Raw genomic sequence first — 21,558 nt, forward strand, 5'->3', positions numbered from 1 at the left:
TATACACACTGGTTACTCCTGGGATAAATCTGCAGCTCTCTCCTCTGCTGTGCTAGGTGATTGTGTCCCTAGTAACCGGAGATGGACTGCAGGATTGGCTAGCATGCGGTCATGTGACATGAGGGCAGACATCGCTGTCTGATGCCAGAAGTGACACATGGCTGAGTTACTATACACACTGGTTACTCATGGGATAAATCTCCAGCTCTCTCCTCTGCTGTGCTAGGTGATTGTGTCCCTAGTAACAGGAGATGGACGGCAGGATTGGCTAGTATGCAGTCATGTGACATGAGGGCAGACATCGCTGTCTGATGCCAGAAGTGAGACATGGCTGAGTTACTATACACACTGGTTACTCATGGGATAAATCTGCAGCTCTCTCCTCTGCTGTGCTAGGTGATTGTGTCCTAGTAACAGGAGATGGACGGCAGGATTGGCTAGCATGCAGTCATGTGACATGAGGGCAGACATTACTGTCTGATGCCAGAAGTGAGACATGGCTGAGTTACTATACACACTGGTTACTCATGGGATAAATCTCCAGCTCTCTCCTCTGCTGTGCTAGGTGATTGTGTCCCTAGTAACAGGAGATGGACTGCAGGATTGGCTAGCATGCAGTCAAGTGACATTAGGGCAGACATTACTGTCTGATGCCAGAAGTGAGACATGGCTGAGTTACTATACACACTGGTTACTCATGGGATAAATCTGCAGCTCTCTTCTCTGCTGTGCTAGGTGATTGTGTCCTAGTAACAGGAGATGGATGGCAGGATTGGCTAGCATGCAGTCATGTGACATGAGGGCAGACATTTCTGTCTGATGCCAGAAGTGAGACATGGCTGAGTTACTATACACACTGGTTACTCATGGGATAAATCTCCAGCTCTCTCCTCTGCTGTGCTAGGTGATTGTGTCCTAGTAACAGGAGATGGATGGCAGGATTGGTTAGCATGCAGTCATGTGACATGAGGCCAGACATCGCTGTCTGATGCCAGAAGTGAGACATGGCTGAGTTACTATACACACTGGTTACTCATGGGATAAATCTGCAGCTCTCTCCTCTGCTGTGCTAGGTGATTGTGTCCCTAGTAACAGGAGATGGATGGCAGGATTGGCTAGCATGCAGTCATGTGACATGAGGGCAGACATCGCTGTTTGATGCCAGAAGTGAGACATGGCTGAGTTACTATACACACTGGTTACTCATGGGATAAATCTGCAGCTCTCTCCTCTGCTGTGCTAGGTGATTGTGTCCTAGTAACAGGAGATGGATGGCAGGATTGGCTAGCATGCAGTCATGTGACATGAGGGCAGACATTACTGTCTGATGCCAGAAGTGAGACATGGCTGAGTTACTATACACACTGGTTACTCATGGGATAAATCTCCAGCTCTCTCCTCTGCTGTGCTAGGTGATTGTGTCCCTAGTAACAGGAGATGGATGGCAGGATTGGCTAGCATGCAGTCATGTGACATGAGGGCAGACATTACTGTCTGATGCCAGAAGTGAGACATGGCTGAGTTACTATACACACTGGTTACTCATGGGATAAATCTCCAGCTCTCTCCATTGCTGTGCTAGGTGATTGTGTCCCTAGTAACAGGAGATGGACGGCAGGATTGGCTAGCATGCAGTCATGTGACATGGGGGCAGACATTACTGTCTGATGCCAGAAGTGAGACATGGCTGAGTTACTATACACAGTGGTTACTCATGGGATAAATCTGCAGCTCTCTCCTCTGCTGTGCTAGGTGATTGTGTCCCTAGTAACAGGAGATGGACTGCAGGATTGGCTAGCATGCAGTCATGTGACATGAGGGCAGACATCACTGTCTGATGCCAGAAGTGAGACATGGCTGAGTTACTGTACACACTGGTTACTCATGGGATAAATCTGCAGCTCTCTCCTCTGCTGTGCTAGGTGATTGTGTCCCTAGTAACAGGAGATGGATGGCAGGATTGGCTAGCATGCAGTCATGTGACATGAGGGCAGACATCGCTGTCTGATGCCAGAAGTGAGACATGGCTGAGTTACTATACACACTGGTTACTCATGGGATAAATCTCCAGCTCTCTCGTCTGCTGTGCTAGGTGATTGTGTCCTAGTAACAGGAGATGGATGGCAGGGTTGGCTAGCATGCAGTCATGTGACATGAGGGCAGACATTACTGTCTGATGCCAGAAGTGAGACATGGCTGAGTTACTATACACACTGGTTACTCATGGGATAAATCTCCAGCTCTCTCCTCTGCTGTGCTAGGTGATTGTGTCCCTAGTAACCGGAGATGGATGGCAGGATTGGCTAGCATGCAGTCATGTGACATGAGGGCAGACATTACTGTCTGATGCCAGAAGTGAGACATGGCTGAGTTACTATACACACTGGTTACTCATGGGATAAATCTCCAGCTCTCTCCTCTGCTGTGCTAGGTGATTGTGTCCTAGTAACAGGAGATGGATGGCAGGATTGGCTAGCATGCAGTCATGTGACATGAGGGCAGACATCACCTGTCTGATGCTAGAAGTGAGACATGGCTGAGTAACTATACACACTGGTTACTCATGGGATAAATCTGCAGCTCTCTCCTCTGCTGTGCTAGGTGATTGTGTCCCTAGTAACCGTAGATGGACGGCAGGATTGGCTAGCATGCAGTCATGTGACATGAGGGCAGACATCACTGTCTGATGCCAGAAGTGAGACATGGCTGAGTTACTGTACACACTGGTTACTCATGGGATAAATCTGCAGCTCTCTCCTCTGCTGTGCTAGGTGATTGTGTCCCTAGTAACAGGAGATGGACGGCAGGATTGGCTAGCATGCAGTCATGTGACATGAGGGCAGACATCACTGTCTGATGCCAGAAGTGAGACATGGCTGAGTTACTATACACACTGGTTACTCATGGGATAAATCTGCAGCTCTCTCCTCTGCTGTGCTAGGTGATTGTGTCCCTAGTAACAGGAGATGGACTGCAGGATTGGCTAGCATGCAGTCATGTGACATGAGGGCAGACATTACTGTCTGATGCCAGAAGTGAGACATGACTGAGTTACTATACACACTGGTTACTCATGGGATAAATCTGCAGCTCTCTCCTCTGCTGTGCTAGGTGATTGTGTCCCTAGTAACAGGAGATGGACGGCAGGATTAGCTAGCATGCAGTCATGTGACATGAGGGCAGACATCGCTGTCTGATGCCAGAAGTGAGACATGGCTGAGTTACTATACACACTGGTTACTCATGGGATAAATCTCCAGCTCTCTCCTCTGCTGTGCTAGGTGATTGTGTCCCTAGTAACAGGAGATGGACTGCAGGATTGGCTAGCATGCAGTCATGTGACATGAGGGCAGACATCGCTGTCTGATGCCAGAAGTGAGACATGGCTGAGTTACTATAGACACTGGTTACTCATGGGATAAATCTCCAGCTCTCTCCTCTGCTGTGCTAGGTGATTGTGTCCCTAGTAACAGGAGATGGACTGCAGGATTAGCTAGCATGCAGTCATGTGACATGAGGGCAGACATCGCTGTCTGATGCCAGAAGTGAGACATGGCTGAGTTACTATACGCACTGGTTACTCATGGGATAAATCTCCAGCTCTCTCCTCTGCTGTGCTAGGTGATTGTGTCCTAGTAACAGGAGATGGATGGCAGGATTGGCTAGCATGCAGTCATGTGACATGAGGGCAGACATCGCTGTCTGATGCCAGAAGTGAGACATGGCTGAGTTACTATACGCACTGGTTACTCATGGGATAAATCTGCAGCTCTCTCCTCTGCTGTGCTAGGTGATTGTGTCCCTAGTAACAGGAGATGGACTGCAGGATTGTCTAGCTTGCAGTCATGTGACATGAGGGCAGACATCGCTGTCTGATGCCAGAAGTGAGACATGGCTGAGTTACTATACACACTGGTTACTCATGGGATAAATCTGCAGCTCTCTCCTCTGCTGTGCTAGGTGATTGTGTCCCTAGTAACAGGAGATGGATAGCAGGATTGGCTAGCATGCAGTCATGTGACATGAGGGCAGACATCGCTGTCTGATGCCAGAAGTGAGACATGGCTGAGTTACTATACACACTGGTTACTCATGGGATAAATCTGCAGCTCTCTCCTCTGCTGTGCTAGGTGATTGTGTCCCTAGTAACAGGAGATGGACTGCAGGATTGGCTAGCATGCAGTCATGTGACATTAGGGCAGACATTACTGTCTGATGCCAGAAGTGAGACATGGCTGAGTTACTATACACACTGGTTACTCATGGGATAAATCTCCAGCTCTCTCGTCTGCTGTGCTAGGTGATTGTGTCCTAGTAACAGGAGATGGATGGCAGGATTGGCTAGCATGCAGTCATGTGACATGAGGGCAGACATTACTGTCTGATGCCAGAAGTGAGACATAGCTGAGTTACTATACACACTGGTTACTCATGGGATAAATCTCCAGCTCTCTCTTCTGCTGTGCTAGGTGATTGTGTCCTAGTAACAGGAGATGGACGGCAGGATTGGCTAGCATGCAGTCATGTGACATGAGGGCAGACTTTACTGTCTGATGCCAGAAGTGACACATGGCTGAGTTACTATACACACTGGTTACTCATGGGATAAATCTGCAGCTCTCTCCTCTGCTGTGCTAGGTGATTGTGTCCTAGTAACAGGAGATGGACGGCAGGATTGGCTAGCATGCAGTCATGTGACATGAGGGCAGACATTACTGTCTGATGCCAGAAGTGACACATGGCTGAGTTACTATACACACTGGTTACTCATGGGATAAATCTCCAGCTCTCCTCTGCTGTGCTAGGTGATTGTGTCCTAGTAACAGGAGATGGACGGCAGGATTGGCTAGCATGCAGTCATGTGACATGAGGGCAGATATTACTGTCTGATGCCAGAAGTGAGACATGGCTGAGTTACTATACACACTGGTTACTCATGGGATAAATCTGCAGCTCTCTCCTCTGCTGTGCTAGGTGATTGTGTCCCTAGTAACAGGAGATGGATGGCAGGATTGGCTAGCATGCAGTCATGTGACATGAGGGCAGACATCGCTGTCTGATGCCAGAAGTGAGACATGACTGAGTTACTATACACACTGGTTACTCATGGGATAAATCTGCAGCTCTCTCCTCTGCTGTGCTAGGTGATTGTGTCCTAGTAACAGGAGATGGACTGCAGGATTGGCTAGTATGCAGTCATGTGACATGAGGGCAGACATCGCTGTCTGATGCCAGAAGTGAGACATGGCTGAGTTACTATACACACTGGTTACTGATGGGATAAATCTCCAGCTCTCTCGTCTGCTGTGCTAGGTGATTGTGTCCCTAGTAACAGGAGATGGACTGCAGGATTGGCTAGCATGCAGTCATGTGACATGAGGGCAGACATTACTGTCTGATGCCAGAAGTGAGACATGGCTGAGTTACTATACACACTGGTTACTCATGGGATAAATCTGCAGCTCTCTCCTCTGCTGTGCTAGGTGATTGTGTCCCTAGTAACCGGAGATGGACTGCAGGATTGGCTAGCATGCAGTCATGTGGCATGAGGGCAGACATCGCTGTCTGATGCCAGAAGTGAGACATGGCTGAGTTACTATACACACTGGTTACTCATGGGATAAATCTCCAGCTCTCTCCTCTGCTGTGCTAGGTGATTGTGTCCTAGTAACAGGAGATGGATGGCAGGATTGGCTAGCATGCAGTCATGTGACATGAGGGCAGACATTACTGTCTGATGCCAGAAGTGAGACATGGCTGAGTTACTATACACACTGGTTACTCCTGGGATAAATCTGCAGCTCTCTCCTCTGCTGTGCTAGGTGATTGTGTCCCTAGTAACCGGAGATGGACTGCAGGATTGGCTAGCATGCGGTCATGTGACATGAGGGCAGACATCGCTGTCTGATGCCAGAAGTGACACATGGCTGAGTTACTATACACACTGGTTACTCATGGGATAAATCTCCAGCTCTCCCCTCTGCTGTGCTAGGTGATTGTGTCCCTAGTAACAGGAGATGGACGGCAGGATTGGCTAGTATGCAGTCATGTGACATGAGGGCAGACATCGCTGTCTGATGCCAGAAGTGAGACATGGCTGAGTTACTATACACACTGGTTACTCATGGGATAAATCTCCAGCTCTCTCCTCTGCTGTGCTAGGTGATTGTGTCCCTAGTAACAGGAGATGGACTGCAGGATTGGCTAGCATGCAGTCATGTGACATGAGGGCAGACATTACTGTCTGATGCCAGAAGTGAGACATGACTGAGTTACTATACACACTGGTTACTCATGGGATAAATCTGCAGCTCTCTCCTCTGCTGTGCTAGGTGATTGTGTCCCTAGTAACAGGAGATGGACGGCAGGATTAGCTAGCATGCAGTCATGTGACATGAGGGCAGACATCGCTGTCTGATGCCAGAAGTGAGACATGGCTGAGTTACTATACACACTGGTTACTCATGGGATAAATCTCCAGCTCTCTCCTCTGCTGTGCTAGGTGATTGTGTCCCTAGTAACAGGAGATGGACTGCAGGATTGGCTAGCATGCAGTCATGTGACATGAGGGCAGACATCGCTGTCTGATGCCAGAAGTGAGACATGGCTGAGTTACTATAGACACTGGTTACTCATGGGATAAATCTCCAGCTCTCTCCTCTGCTGTGCTAGGTGATTGTGTCCCTAGTAACAGGAGATGGACTGCAGGATTAGCTAGCATGCAGTCATGTGACATGAGGGCAGACATCGCTGTCTGATGCCAGAAGTGAGACATGGCTGAGTTACTATACGCACTGGTTACTCATGGGATAAATCTCCAGCTCTCTCCTCTGCTGTGCTAGGTGATTGTGTCCTAGTAACAGGAGATGGATGGCAGGATTGGCTAGCATGCAGTCATGTGACATGAGGGCAGACATCGCTGTCTGATGCCAGAAGTGAGACATGGCTGAGTTACTATACGCACTGGTTACTCATGGGATAAATCTGCAGCTCTCTCCTCTGCTGTGCTAGGTGATTGTGTCCCTAGTAACAGGAGATGGACTGCAGGATTGTCTAGCTTGCAGTCATGTGACATGAGGGCAGACATCGCTGTCTGATGCCAGAAGTGAGACATGGCTGAGTTACTATACACACTGGTTACTCATGGGATAAATCTGCAGCTCTCTCCTCTGCTGTGCTAGGTGATTGTGTCCCTAGTAACAGGAGATGGATAGCAGGATTGGCTAGCATGCAGTCATGTGACATGAGGGCAGACATCGCTGTCTGATGCCAGAAGTGAGACATGGCTGAGTTACTATACACACTGGTTACTCATGGGATAAATCTGCAGCTCTCTCCTCTGCTGTGCTAGGTGATTGTGTCCCTAGTAACAGGAGATGGACTGCAGGATTGGCTAGCATGCAGTCATGTGACATTAGGGCAGACATTACTGTCTGATGCCAGAAGTGAGACATGGCTGAGTTACTATACACACTGGTTACTCATGGGATAAATCTCCAGCTCTCTCGTCTGCTGTGCTAGGTGATTGTGTCCTAGTAACAGGAGATGGATGGCAGGATTGGCTAGCATGCAGTCATGTGACATGAGGGCAGACATTACTGTCTGATGCCAGAAGTGAGACATAGCTGAGTTACTATACACACTGGTTACTCATGGGATAAATCTCCAGCTCTCTCTTCTGCTGTGCTAGGTGATTGTGTCCTAGTAACAGGAGATGGACGGCAGGATTGGCTAGCATGCAGTCATGTGACATGAGGGCAGACTTTACTGTCTGATGCCAGAAGTGACACATGGCTGAGTTACTATACACACTGGTTACTCATGGGATAAATCTGCAGCTCTCTCCTCTGCTGTGCTAGGTGATTGTGTCCTAGTAACAGGAGATGGACGGCAGGATTGGCTAGCATGCAGTCATGTGACATGAGGGCAGACATTACTGTCTGATGCCAGAAGTGACACATGGCTGAGTTACTATACACACTGGTTACTCATGGGATAAATCTCCAGCTCTCCTCTGCTGTGCTAGGTGATTGTGTCCTAGTAACAGGAGATGGACGGCAGGATTGGCTAGCATGCAGTCATGTGACATGAGGGCAGATATTACTGTCTGATGCCAGAAGTGAGACATGGCTGAGTTACTATACACACTGGTTACTCATGGGATAAATCTGCAGCTCTCTCCTCTGCTGTGCTAGGTGATTGTGTCCCTAGTAACAGGAGATGGATGGCAGGATTGGCTAGCATGCAGTCATGTGACATGAGGGCAGACATCGCTGTCTGATGCCAGAAGTGAGACATGACTGAGTTACTATACACACTGGTTACTCATGGGATAAATCTGCAGCTCTCTCCTCTGCTGTGCTAGGTGATTGTGTCCTAGTAACAGGAGATGGACTGCAGGATTGGCTAGTATGCAGTCATGTGACATGAGGGCAGACATCGCTGTCTGATGCCAGAAGTGAGACATGGCTGAGTTACTATACACACTGGTTACTGATGGGATAAATCTCCAGCTCTCTCGTCTGCTGTGCTAGGTGATTGTGTCCCTAGTAACAGGAGATGGACTGCAGGATTGGCTAGCATGCAGTCATGTGACATGAGGGCAGACATTACTGTCTGATGCCAGAAGTGAGACATGGCTGAGTTACTATACACACTGGTTACTCATGGGATAAATCTGCAGCTCTCTCCTCTGCTGTGCTAGGTGATTGTGTCCCTAGTAACCGGAGATGGACTGCAGGATTGGCTAGCATGCAGTCATGTGGCATGAGGGCAGACATCGCTGTCTGATGCCAGAAGTGAGACATGGCTGAGTTACTATACACACTGGTTACTCATGGGATAAATCTCCAGCTCTCTCCTCTGCTGTGCTAGGTGATTGTGTCCTAGTAACAGGAGATGGATGGCAGGATTGGCTAGCATGCAGTCATGTGACATGAGGGCAGACATTACTGTCTGATGCCAGAAGTGAGACATGGCTGAGTTACTATACACACTGGTTACTCCTGGGATAAATCTGCAGCTCTCTCCTCTGCTGTGCTAGGTGATTGTGTCCCTAGTAACCGGAGATGGACTGCAGGATTGGCTAGCATGCGGTCATGTGACATGAGGGCAGACATCGCTGTCTGATGCCAGAAGTGACACATGGCTGAGTTACTATACACACTGGTTACTCATGGGATAAATCTCCAGCTCTCCCCTCTGCTGTGCTAGGTGATTGTGTCCCTAGTAACAGGAGATGGACGGCAGGATTGGCTAGTATGCAGTCATGTGACATGAGGGCAGACATCGCTGTCTGATGCCAGAAGTGAGACATGGCTGAGTTACTATACACACTGGTTACTCATGGGATAAATCTGCAGCTCTCTCCTCTGCTGTGCTAGGTGATTGTGTCCTAGTAACAGGAGATGGACGGCAGGATTGGCTAGCATGCAGTCATGTGACATGAGGGCAGACATTACTGTCTGATGCCAGAAGTGAGACATGGCTGAGTTACTATACACACTGGTTACTCATGGGATAAATCTCCAGCTCTCTCCTCTGCTGTGCTAGGTGATTGTGTCCCTAGTAACAGGAGATGGACTGCAGGATTGGCTAGCATGCAGTCATGTGACATGAGGCCAGACATCGCTGTCTGATGCCAGAAGTGAGACATGGCTGAGTTACTATACACACTGGTTACTCATGGGATAAATCTGCAGCTCTCTTCTCTGCTGTGCTAGGTGATTGTGTCCTAGTAACAGGAGATGGATGGCAGGATTGGCTAGCATGCAGTCATGTGACATGAGGGCAGACATTTCTGTCTGATGCCAGAAGTGAGACATGGCTGAGTTACTATACACACTGGTTACTCATGGGATAAATCTCCAGCTCTCTCCTCTGCTGTGCTAGGTGATTGTGTCCTAGTAACAGGAGATGGATGGCAGGATTGGTTAGCATGCAGTCATGTGACATGAGGCCAGACATCGCTGTCTGATGCCAGAAGTGAGACATGGCTGAGTTACTATACACACTGGTTACTCATGGGATAAATCTGCAGCTCTCTCCTCTGCTGTGCTAGGTGATTGTGTCCTAGTAACAGGAGATGGATGGCAGGATTGGCTAGCATGCAGTCATGTGACATGCAGACATTACTGTCTGATGCCAGAAGTGAGACATGGCTGAGTTACTATACACACTGGTTACTCATGGGATAAATCTGCAGCTCTCTCCTCTGCTGTGCTAGGTGATTGTGTCCCTAGTAACAGGAGATGGACTGCAGGATTGGCTAGCATGCAGTCATGTGACATGGGGGCAGACATTACTGTCTGATGCCAGAAGTGAGACATGGCTGAGTTACTATACACACTGGTTACTCATGGGATAAATCTGCAGCTCTCTCCTCTGCTGTGCTAGGTGATTGTGTCCCTAGTAACCGGAGATGGACTGCAGGATTGGCTAGCATGCAGTAATGTGGCATGAGGGCAGACATCGCTGTCTGATGCCAGAAGTGAGACATGGCTGAGTTACTATACACACTGGTTACTCATGGGATAAATCTCCAGCTCTCTCCTCTGCTGTGCTAGGTGATTGTGTCCTAGTAACAGGAGATGGATGGCAGGATTGGCTAGCATGCAGTCATGTGACATGAGGGCAGACATTACTGTCTGATGCCAGAAGTGAGACATGGCTGAGTTACTATACACACTGGTTACTCCTGGGATAAATCTGCAGCTCTCTCCTCTGCTGTGCTAGGTGATTGTGTCCCTAGTAACCGGAGATGGACTGCAGGATTGGCTAGCATGCGGTCATGTGACATGAGGGCAGACATCGCTGTCTGATGCCAGAAGTGACACATGGCTGAGTTACTATACACACTGGTTACTCATGGGATAAATCTCCAGCTCTCTCCTCTGCTGTGCTAGGTGATTGTGTCCCTAGTAACAGGAGATGGACGGCAGGATTGGCTAGTATGCAGTCATGTGACATGAGGGCAGACATCGCTGTCTGATGCCAGAAGTGAGACATGGCTGAGTTACTATACACACTGGTTACTCATGGGATAAATCTGCAGCTCTCTCCTCTGCTGTGCTAGGTGATTGTGTCCTAGTAACAGGAGATGGACGGCAGGATTGGCTAGCATGCAGTCATGTGACATGAGGGCAGACATTACTGTCTGATGCCAGAAGTGAGACATGGCTGAGTTACTATACACACTGGTTACTCATGGGATAAATCTCCAGCTCTCTCCTCTGCTGTGCTAGGTGATTGTGTCCCTAGTAACAGGAGATGGACTGCAGGATTAGCTAGCATGCAGTCAAGTGACATTAGGGCAGACATTACTGTCTGATGCCAGAAGTGAGACATGGCTGAGTTACTATACACACTGGTTACTCATGGGATAAATCTGCAGCTCTCTTCTCTGCTGTGCTAGGTGATTGTGTCCTAGTAACAGGAGATGGATGGCAGGATTGGCTAGCATGCAGTCATGTGACATGAGGGCAGACATTTCTGTCTGATGCCAGAAGTGAGACATGGCTGAGTTACTATACACACTGGTTACTCATGGGATAAATCTCCAGCTCTCTCCTCTGCTGTGCTAGGTGATTGTGTCCTAGTAACAGGAGATGGATGGCAGGATTGGTTAGCATGCAGTCATGTGACATGAGGCCAGACATCGCTGTCTGATGCCAGAAGTGAGACATGGCTGAGTTACTATACACACTGGTTACTCATGGGATAAATCTGCAGCTCTCTCCTCTGCTGTGCTAGGTGATTGTGTCCCTAGTAACAGGAGATGGATGGCAGGATTGGCTAGCATGCAGTCATGTGACATGAGGGCAGACATCGCTGTTTGATGCCAGAAGTGAGACATGGCTGAGTTACTATACACACTGGTTACTCATGGGATAAATCTGCAGCTCTCTCCTCTGCTGTGCTAGGTGATTGTGTCCTAGTAACAGGAGATGGATGGCAGGATTGGCTAGCATGCAGTCATGTGACATGAGGGCAGACATTACTGTCTGATGCCAGAAGTGAGACATGGCTGAGTTACTATACACACTGGTTACTCATGGGATAAATCTCCAGCTCTCTCCTCTGCTGTGCTAGGTGATTGTGTCCCTAGTAACAGGAGATGGATGGCAGGATTGGCTAGCATGCAGTCATGTGACATGAGGGCAGACATTACTGTCTGATGCCAGAAGTGAGACATGGCTGAGTTACTATACACACTGGTTACTCATGGGATAAATCTCCAGCTCTCTCCATTGCTGTGCTAGGTGATTGTGTCCCTAGTAACAGGAGATGGACGGCAGGATTGGCTAGCATGCAGTCATGTGACATGCGGGCAGACATTACTGTCTGATGCCAGAAGTGAGACATGGCTGAGTTACTATACACAGTGGTTACTCATGGGATAAATCTGCAGCTCTCTCCTCTGCTGTGCTAGGTGATTGTGTCCCTAGTAACAGGAGATGGACTGCAGGATTGGCTAGCATGCAGTCATGTGACATGAGGGCAGACATCACTGTCTGATGCCAGAAGTGAGACATGGCTGAGTTACTGTACACACTGGTTACTCATGGGATAAATCTGCAGCTCTCTCCTCTGCTGTGCTAGGTGATTGTGTCCCTAGTAACAGGAGATGGATGGCAGGATTGGCTAGCATGCAGTCATGTGACATGAGGGCAGACATCGCTGTCTGATGCCAGAAGTGAGACATGGCTGAGTTACTATACACACTGGTTACTCATGGGATAAATCTCCAGCTCTCTCGTCTGCTGTGCTAGGTGATTGTGTCCTAGTAACAGGAGATGGATGGCAGGGTTGGCTAGCATGCAGTCATGTGACATGAGGGCAGACATTACTGTCTGATGCCAGAAGTGAGACATGGCTGAGTTACTATACACACTGGTTACTCATGGGATAAATCTCCAGCTCTCTCCTCTGCTGTGCTAGGTGATTGTGTCCCTAGTAACCGGAGATGGATGGCAGGATTGGCTAGCATGCAGTCATGTGACATGAGGGCAGACATTACTGTCTGATGCCAGAAGTGAGACATGGCTGAGTTACTATACACACTGGTTACTCATGGGATAAATCTCCAGCTCTCTCCTCTGCTGTGCTAGGTGATTGTGTCCTAGTAACAGGAGATGGATGGCAGGATTGGCTAGCATGCAGTCATGTGACATGAGGGCAGACATCACCTGTCTGATGCTAGAAGTGAGACATGGCTGAGTAACTATACACACTGGTTACTCATGGGATAAATCTGCAGCTCTCTCCTCTGCTGTGCTAGGTGATTGTGTCCCTAGTAACCGTAGATGGACGGCAGGATTGGCTAGCATGCAGTCATGTGACATGAGGGCAGACATCACTGTCTGATGCCAGAAGTGAGACATGGCTGAGTTACTGTACACACTGGTTACTCATGGGATAAATCTGCAGCTCTCTCCTCTGCTGTGCTAGGTGATTGTGTCCCTAGTAACAGGAGATGGACGGCAGGATTGGCTAGCATGCAGTCATGTGACATGAGGGCAGACATCACTGTCTGATGCCAGAAGTGAGACATGGCTGAGTTACTATACACACTGGTTACTCATGGGATAAATCTGCAGCTCTCTCCTCTGCTGTGCTAGGTGATTGTGTCCCTAGTAACAGGAGATGGACTGCAGGATTGGCTAGCATGCAGTCATGTGACATGAGGGCAGACATTACTGTCTGATGCCAGAAGTGAGACATGACTGAGTTACTATACACACTGGTTACTCATGGGATAAATCTGCAGCTCTCTCCTCTGCTGTGCTAGGTGATTGTGTCCCTAGTAACAGGAGATGGACGGCAGGATTAGCTAGCATGCAGTCATGTGACATGAGGGCAGACATCGCTGTCTGATGCCAGAAGTGAGACATGGCTGAGTTACTATACACACTGGTTACTCATGGGATAAATCTCCAGCTCTCTCCTCTGCTGTGCTAGGTGATTGTGTCCCTAGTAACAGGAGATGGACTGCAGGATTGGCTAGCATGCAGTCATGTGACATGAGGGCAGACATCGCTGTCTGATGCCAGAAGTGAGACATGGCTGAGTTACTATAGACACTGGTTACTCATGGGATAAATCTCCAGCTCTCTCCTCTGCTGTGCTAGGTGATTGTGTCCCTAGTAACAGGAGATGGACTGCAGGATTAGCTAGCATGCAGTCATGTGACATGAGGGCAGACATCGCTGTCTGATGCCAGAAGTGAGACATGGCTGAGTTACTATACGCACTGGTTACTCATGGGATAAATCTCCAGCTCTCTCCTCTGCTGTGCTAGGTGATTGTGTCCTAGTAACAGGAGATGGATGGCAGGATTGGCTAGCATGCAGTCATGTGACATGAGGGCAGACATCGCTGTCTGATGCCAGAAGTGAGACATGGCTGAGTTACTATACGCACTGGTTACTCATGGGATAAATCTGCAGCTCTCTCCTCTGCTGTGCTAGGTGATTGTGTCCCTAGTAACAGGAGATGGACTGCAGGATTGTCTAGCATGCAGTCATGTGACATGAGGGCAGACATCGCTGTCTGATGCCAGAAGTGAGACATGGCTGAGTTACTATACACACTGGTTACTCATGGGATAAATCTGCAGCTCTCTCCTCTGCTGTGCTAGGTGATTGTGTCCCTAGTAACAGGAGATGGATAGCAGGATTGGCTAGCATGCAGTCATGTGACATGAGGGCAGACATCGCTGTCTGATGCCAGAAGTGAGACATGGCTGAGTTACTATACACACTGGTTACTCATGGGATAAATCTGCAGCTCTCTCCTCTGCTGTGCTAGGTGATTGTGTCCCTAGTAACAGGAGATGGACTGCAGGATTGGCTAGCATGCAGTCATGTGACATTAGGGCAGACATTACTGTCTGATGCCAGAAGTGAGACATGGCTGAGTTACTATACACACTGGTTACTCATGGGATAAATCTCCAGCTCTCTCGTCTGCTGTGCTAGGTGATTGTGTCCTAGTAACAGGAGATGGATGGCAGGATTGGCTAGCATGCAGTCATGTGACATGAGGGCAGACATTACTGTCTGATGCCAGAAGTGAGACATAGCTGAGTTACTATACACACTGGTTACTCATGGGATAAATCTCCAGCTCTCTCTTCTGCTGTGCTAGGTGATTGTGTCCTAGTAACAGGAGATGGACGGCAGGATTGGCTAGCATGCAGTCATGTGACATGAGGGCAGACTTTACTGTCTGATGCCAGAAGTGACACATGGCTGAGTTACTATACACACTGGTTACTCATGGGATAAATCTGCAGCTCTCTCCTCTGCTGTGCTAGGTGATTGTGTCCTAGTAACAGGAGATGGACGGCAGGATTGGCTAGCATGCAGTCATGTGACATGAGGGCAGACATTACTGTCTGATGCCAGAAGTGACACATGGCTGAGTTACTATACACACTGGTTACTCATGGGATAAATCTCCAGCTCTCCTCTGCTGTGCTAGGTGATTGTGTCCTAGTAACAGGAGATGGACGGCAGGATTGGCTAGCATGCAGTCATGTGACATGAGGGCAGATATTACTGTCTGATGCCAGAAGTGAGACATGGCTGAGTTACTATACACACTGGTTACTCATGGGATAAATCTGCAGCTCTCTCCTCTGCTGTGCTAGGTGATTGTGTCCCTAGTAACAGGAGATGGATGGCAGGATTGGCTAGCATGCAGTCATGTGACATGAGGGCAGACATCGCTGTCTGATGCCAGAAGTGAGACATGACTGAGTTACTATACACACTGGTTACTCATGGGATAAATCTGCAGCTCTCTCCTCTGCTGTGCTAGGTGATTGTGTCCTAGTAACAGGAGATGGACTGCAGGATTGGCTAGTATGCAGTCATGTGACATGAGGGCAGACATCGCTGTCTGATGCCAGAAGTGAGACATGGCTGAGTTACTATACACACTGGTTACTGATGGGATAAATCTCCAGCTCTCTCGTCTGCTGTGCTAGGTGATTGTGTCCCTAGTAACAGGAGATGGACTGCAGGATTGGCTAGCATGCAGTCATGTGACATGAGGGCAGACATTACTGTCTGATGCCAAAAGTGAGACATGGCTGAGTTACTATACACACTGGTTACTCATGGGATAAATCTGCAGCTCTCTCCTCTGCTGTGCTAGGTGATTGTGTCCTAGTAACAGGAGAGGGATGGCAGGATTGGCTAGCATGCAGTCATGTGACATGAGGGCAGACATCGCTGTCTGATGCCAGAAGTGAGACATGGCTGAGTTACTATACACACTGGTTACTCATGGGATAAATCTCCAGCTCTCTCGTCTGCTGTGCTAGGTGATTGTGTCCCTAGTAACCAGAGATGGACTGCAGGATTGGCTAGCATGCAGTCATGTGACATGAGGGCAGACATTACTGTTTGATGCCAGAAGTGAGACATGGCTGAGTTACTATACACACTGGTTACTCATGGGATAAATCTCCAGCTCTCTCCTCTGCTGTGCTAGGTGATTGTGTCCCTAGTAATAGGAGATGGACTGCAGGATTGGCTAGCATGCAGTCATGTGACATGAGGGCAGACATTACTGTCTGATGCCAGAAGTGAGACATGGCTGAGTTACTATACACACTGGTTACTCATGGGATAAATCTGCAGCTCTCTCCTCTGCTGTGCTAGGTGATTGTGTCCTAGTAACAGGAGAGGGATGGCAGGATTGGCTAGCATGCAGTCATGTGACATGAGGGCAGACATCGCTGTCTGATGCCAGAAGTGAGACATGGCTGAGTTACTATACACACTGGTTACTCATGGGATAAATCTCCAGCTCTCTCGTCTGCTGTGCTAGGTGATTGTGTCCCTAGTAACCAGAGATGGACTGCAGGATTGGCTAGCATGCAGTCATGTGACATGAGGGCAGACATTACTGTCTGATGCCAGAAGTGAGACATGGCTGAGTTACTATACACACTGGTTACTCATGGGATAAATCTCCAGCTCTCTCGTCTGCTGTGCTAGGTGATTGTGTCCCTTATAACAGGAGATGGATGGCAGGATTGGCTAGCATGCAGTCATGTGACATGAGGGCAGACATTACTGTCTGATGCCAGAAGTGAAACATGGCTGAGTTACTATACACACTGGTTACTCATGGGATAAATCTGCAGCTCTCTCCTCTGCTGTGCTAGGTGATTGTGTCCTAGTAACAGGAGATGGATGGCAGGATTAGCTAGCATGCAGTCATGTGACATGAGGGCAGACATCGCTGTCTGATGCCAGAAGTGAAACATGTCTGAGTTACTATACACACTGGTTACTCATGGGATAAATCTGCAGCTCTCTCCTCTGCTGTGCTAGGTGATTGTGTCCTAGTAACAGGAGATGGATGGCAGGATTGGCTAGCATGCAGTCATGTGACATGAGGGCAGACATTACTGTCTGATGCCAGAAGTGAGACATGGCTGAGTTACTATACACACTGGTTACTCATGGGATAAATCTGCAGCTCTCGTCTGCTGTGCTAGGTGATTGTGTCCCTAGTAACAGGAGATGGATGGCAGGATTGGCTAGCATGCAGTCATGTGACATTAGGGCAGACATCGCTGTCTGATGCCATAAGTGAGACATGACTGAGTTACTATACACACTGGTTACTCATGGGATAAATCTCCAGCTCTCTCCTCTGCTGTGCTAGGTGATTGTGTCCCTAGTAACAGGAGATGGATGGCAGGATTGGCTAGCATGCAGTCATGTGACATGAGGGCAGACATTACTGTCTGATGCCAGAAGTGAGACATGGCTGAGTTACTATACACACTGGTTACTCATGGGATAAATCTGCAGCTCTCGTCTGCTGTGCTAGGTGATTGTGTCCTAGTAACAGGAGATGGACGGCAGGATTGGCTAGTATGCAGTCATGTGACATAAGGACAGACATTACTGTCTGATGCCAGAAGTGAGACATGACTGAGTTACTATACACACTGGTTACTCATGGGATAAATCTGCAGCTCTCTCCTCTGCTGTGCTAGGTGATTGTGTCCTAGTAACAGGAGATGGATGGCAGGATTGGCTAGCATGCAGTCATGTGACATGAGGGCAGACATCGCTGTCTGATGCCAGAAGTGAGACATGACTGAGTTACTATACACACTGGTTACTCATGGGATAAATCTGCAGCTCTCTCCTCTGCTGTGCTAGGTGATTGTGTCCTAGTAACAGGAGATGGACTGCAGGATTGGCTAGCATGCAGTCATGTGACATGGGGGCAGACATTACTGTCTGATGCCAGAAGTGAGACATGGCTGAGTTACTATACACACTGGTTACTCATGGGATAAATCTGCAGCTCTCTCCTCTGCTGTGCTAGGTGATTGTGTCCTAGTAACAGGAGATGGATGGCAGGATTGGCTAGCATGCAGTCATGTGACATGAGGGCAGACATCGCTGTCTGATGCCAGAAGTGAGACATGACTGAGTTACTATACACACTGGTTACTCATGGGATAAATCTGCAGCTCTCTCCTCTGCTGTGCTAGGTGATTGTGTCCTAGTAACAGGAGATGGATGGCAGGATTGGCTAGCATGCAGTCATGTGACATGAGGGCAGACATCGCTGTCTGATGCCAGAAGTGAGACATGGCTGAGTTACTATACACACTGGTTACTCATGGGATAAATCTCCAGCTCTCTCCTCTGCTGTGCTAGGTGATTGTGTCCTAGTAACAGGAGATGGATGGCAGGATTGGCTAGCATGCAGTCATGTGACATGAGGGCAGACATCGCTGTCTGATGCCAGAAGTGAGACATGACTGAGTTACTATACACACTGGTTACTCATGGGATAAATCTGCAGCTCTCTCCTCTGCTGTGCTAAGTGATTGTGTCCTAGTAACAGGAGATGGACTGCAGGATTGGCTAGCATGCAGTCATGTGACATGAGGGTAGACATTACTGTCTGATGCCAGAAGTGAGACATGACTGAGTTACTATAACCAGCAGCAGGGGAACTTTAATGCCTAAATGATCAAACATAAATCATAGCACGTGACTCCCCAGTTACCCAGCAACCCTAGACAGCCCCATAATCGCCATGTTGAGGAGTCGCCGCCTTCTGTCTGGATCCGGAATCTGCAAAGAAGAATTGGTCAGAATGTATAGGTTATGTGGACAGATAACGTGTGCCATGCAGAGCCCGGGCATATATAGCAGGTGGGTATAAACTACGCCTGCAAATGTCAGTTCCAGTTTCTTACTAAAATGATGCTGCAGTCTCAATACTGAGAGACCCTCAGAGGGTGACTCAGCAGAAGTATGGCATTGTGGACCCCAGAGCAGGCAATGCAAGAGGTCTTCCTTCCCTTCTGGGTGCACTTAGCACCTCTCCCCATATTGCCAGACAGATGGCCGGGGGCAGGTAAGAGGCATGGCATAGCCACCCTCAGTGCCAGCCTACACCTCCAACCACAGTGCCCATCCCTCAGTGATAGCCTACACCTCCAGGCACCGTGCCCACCCCTCAGTGCCAGCCTGCACCTCCAGGCACCGTGCCCGACCCTCAGTGCCAGCCTGCACCTCCAGCCACCGTGCCCACCCCTCAGTGATAGCCTGCACCTCCAGCCACCGTGCCCACCCCTCAGTGATAGCCTACACCTCCAGCCACCGTGCCCACCCCTCAGTGATAGCCTGCACCTCCAGCCACCGTGCCCACCCCTCAGTGATAGCCTGCACCTCCAGCCACCGTGCCCACCCCTCAGTGATAGCCTACACCTCCAGCCACCGTGCCCACCCCTCAGTGATAGTCTGCACCTCCAGCCACCGTGCCCACCCCTCAGTGACAGCCTGCACCTCCAGCCACCGTGCCCACCCCTCAGTGACAGCCTACACCTCCAGCCACCGTGCCCACCCCTCAGTGATAGCCTGCACCTCCAGCCACCGTGCCCACCCCTCAGTGATAGCCTACACCTCCAGCCACCGTGCCCACCCCTCAGTGCCAGCCTACACCTCCAGCGACCGTGCCCACCCCTTAGTGATAGCCTGCACCACCAGCCACCGTGCCCACCCCTCAGGGATAGCCTACACCTCCAGCCACCGTGCCCACCCCTCAGTGATAGCCTGCACCTCCAGCCACCGTGCCCACCCCTCAGTGAAAGCCTGCACCTCCAGCCACCGTGCCCACCCCTCAGTGACAGCCTACACCTCCAGCCACCGTGCCCACCCCTCAGTGACAGCCTACACCTCCAGCCACCGTGCCCACCCCTCAGTGATAGCCTGCACCTCCAGCCACCATGCCCACCCCTCAGTGACCGCCTACACCTCCAGCCGCCATGCCCACCCCTCAGTGACAGCCTACACCTCCAGCCACCGTGCCCACCCCTCAGTGACAGCCTACACCTCCAGCCACTGTGCCCACCCCTCAGTGCCAGCCTACACCTCCAGCCACCGTGCCCACCCCTCAGTGACAGCCTGCACCTCCAGCCACCGTGCCCACCCCTCAGTGACAGCCTACACCTCATGCCTTGGTTCTCACCATCAGTTGGATCCATTCTCTCCTCCTCCAATGTCACTTCTGTTTCCTCTGTATCGAATATCTCTTCCTCTTCATCACCAGGAGCACCTGACAGGAGAGAGATCAGCTCCTAACTGCCATGCTACAGGCGGTGTGATAACAATATACAGTAAGCTTCCTGCCCAGCTGCATGCTGGGACAGTGATGGAGGTTGTCACATTTACCTGACTGGAAGTCGATGGTCCTCAGCATCTCAGACACGTAGTCCACACTGACACACAGGTGGTCCATGTTCTCATAGCCAGGGTCCGGCCGGTCTATCGTGGAGACTTTGGACATGTCTGTGATCCTGCGAGAGAACATTGCAATGTGACCGCCAGCAACAAAAATATAACACAACAGTAACTGCAGCAATACCATAAGTGTAACACAATAACTGCAGCAATACCATAAGTGTAACACAACAGTAACTGCAGCAATATAATAAGTGTAACACAATAACTGCAGCAACACAATAAGTGTAACACAGTAACTGCAGCAATACCATAAGTGTAACACAACAGTAACTGCAGCAATACCATAAGTGTAACACAATAACTGCAGCAATATAATAAGTGTAACACAGTAACTGCAGCAATACCATAAGTGTAACACAACAGTAACTGCAGCAATATAATAAGTGTAACACAATAACTGCAGCAACACAATAAGTGTAACACAACAGTAACTGCAGCAATGCAATAAGTGTAACACAACAGTAAATGCAGCAATACAATAAGTGTAACACAACAGTAACTGCGGCAATATAATAAGTGTAACACAACAGTAACTGCAGCAATATAATAAGTGTAACACAGTAACTGCAGCAATACAATAAGTGTAACACAATAACTGAAGCTATATAATAAGGTGTAACACAGTAACTGCAGCAATACCATAAGTGTAACACAACAGTAAATGCAGCAATACAATAAGTAGAACACAATAACTGCAGCAATACCATCAGTGTAACACAACAGTAACTGCAGCAATACCATAAGTGTAACACAATAACTGCAG

The 21,558-nt window shown here is 49.2% G+C and overlaps 1 protein-coding gene across 1 annotated transcript in view; it reads right to left on the reverse strand.

Annotated features, from left to right (window-relative positions):
• Positions 1–18,972: 18,972 nt before the first annotated feature.
• Positions 18,973–21,558, reverse strand: part of TRIM54 (tripartite motif containing 54) — a 55,437-nt gene continuing 52,851 nt past the window's right edge. Inside the window, exons 7-9 of the mRNA XM_083174841.1 lie at positions 20,724–20,848; positions 20,521–20,607; positions 18,973–19,121 (exon numbers count right to left, since the gene is read on the reverse strand). Of these exons, the coding sequence (XP_083030967.1) occupies positions 19,063–19,121; positions 20,521–20,607; positions 20,724–20,848 (271 nt within the window). The 3' untranslated portion in view covers positions 18,973–19,062. The remainder of the gene's footprint in view (positions 19,122–20,520; positions 20,608–20,723; positions 20,849–21,558) is intronic.

This window comes from Crinia signifera, chromosome 3 (genome assembly GCF_055691185.1).
Source record: "Crinia signifera chromosome 3, ASM5569118v1, whole genome shotgun sequence".
NCBI lineage: Eukaryota > Metazoa > Chordata > Amphibia > Anura > Myobatrachidae > Crinia > Crinia signifera.